General features: G+C 36.1%; 1 protein-coding gene across 1 annotated transcript in view; it reads left to right on the top strand.

Moving 5' to 3' along the window:
- Nucleotides 1–697: 697 nt before the first annotated feature.
- The window catches only part of SARC_07524 (hypothetical protein), a gene marked incomplete at its 5' end in the record, with an annotated part of 7,441 nt that continues 6,524 nt past the window's right edge, over nucleotides 698–1,614 (top strand). The window contains 2 exons of the mRNA XM_014298529.1: nucleotides 698–837; nucleotides 1,315–1,372. Of these exons, the coding sequence (XP_014154004.1) occupies nucleotides 698–837; nucleotides 1,315–1,372 (198 nt within the window). The remainder of the gene's footprint in view (nucleotides 838–1,314; nucleotides 1,373–1,614) is intronic.

A 1,614-nucleotide genomic window follows, 5' to 3' on the forward strand; every position in this document is an offset into this window, starting at 1 on the left:
TTACTCTACCTACACATCTACTCTACCTACACATCTACTCTACCTACACACATACTTACTTACACACTTACTCTACCGACACATCTACTCTACCTACACACTTACTCTACCGACACATCTACTCTACCTACACACTTACTCTACCGACACATCACCTACACACTTACTCTACCGACACATCTACTCTACCTACACACTTACTCTACCGACACATCTACTCTACCTACACACTTACTCTATCTACACAGCTGATGAGAGCACACGGCCAAACAGCCCACACGAAGGAGTCATCGTCAATCACGACGAAACAACGCGATTACTCATCAACTTCACCAGATGTCGACTAGCCTATCACGTCATACACACCATCAAACAGTATCAACAGAAGACATACACCTACACACCAGACCACTGCCTGTGCAGCCTACTACACGCCGCAAAAGTAGGTACGAGAGAGTGTGTGGTAGGGTCTAGGGTTATATTAGATAGTACCAACAGAACACAGACACTTACACAACAGAGAGTTTGATATTTCAAGTTACGTGCCTGTTCGTGTTCAGTGTTTACAATAGATATACACGTGTGCATACACAATAAACTATACTCGCATACATATACCTACATCTGCCTACTTACACATACCTATATCTACCTACCTACACGCACCTACATCTACCTACACACTCAGACGTACGTGATGGATGAAAAGGAAGCCTTCGAGATGTCCCTGATGCTAGAGCCACGGGTGTCGACCACAATTGCCACAGACTACTATCCCGCCAAAAAACACGCGCGCACAGGTTCAACCGCATCCACCAATTCTCTCCTCAGTCCAAGGTATGGATGTTAACAGTGAGAGAGGTGATATTATGGGCTATGTTAATATACCGAGTTGATTTATGTTCATTAATCAGCCTATATATCATATAGTCAGGCTATTCAAAGCCTATAAATACTCACACATACTATAGTTACGTTATATTCTCATCCGATAGTTCGTCTGTTCACAACCTATAAATACTCACACATACTATGGTGAAGTCTATTAAAACAAACACCATTCTCATCCTATAGTCAGGCTATTCACAACCTATCAATACTTACCTGTCCTATAGTGAAATCCATTCATATGTTTATGTTCTCATTCTATAGTTTATCTATTCACAAACTTCGTGATTACTTTGACTCCCATACCTCAATCGGAGCTTAGGTATCGTCTATGTCTTACAACCTTCTGGAAAGCCATATATCTGTTGTTTTAGACAGTGTTAAATGCAATTGCGTGTGTTAACCATTCTATGTCTATTCGCACAGCACTCCGTTGGGAAAATCGTCACCTCCTCATTCTCCCAAGAGCAACTGCATATCACAGGTATGTTCGTACATTAATTATATATATATATATTTATATATTATATATATCTATATCTATATATATATATATTGATATATATATATATATATATATATATATATATATATATATATATATATATATATATATATATATTATATATATATATATATATATATATATATATATATATATATATATATATATATATATATATATATATATATATATATATATATATATATATATATATATAGTAT

This window comes from Sphaeroforma arctica (assembly GCF_001186125.1).
Source record: "Sphaeroforma arctica JP610 unplaced genomic scaffold supercont1.604, whole genome shotgun sequence".
Taxonomy (NCBI): Eukaryota; class Ichthyosporea; order Ichthyophonida; genus Sphaeroforma; species Sphaeroforma arctica.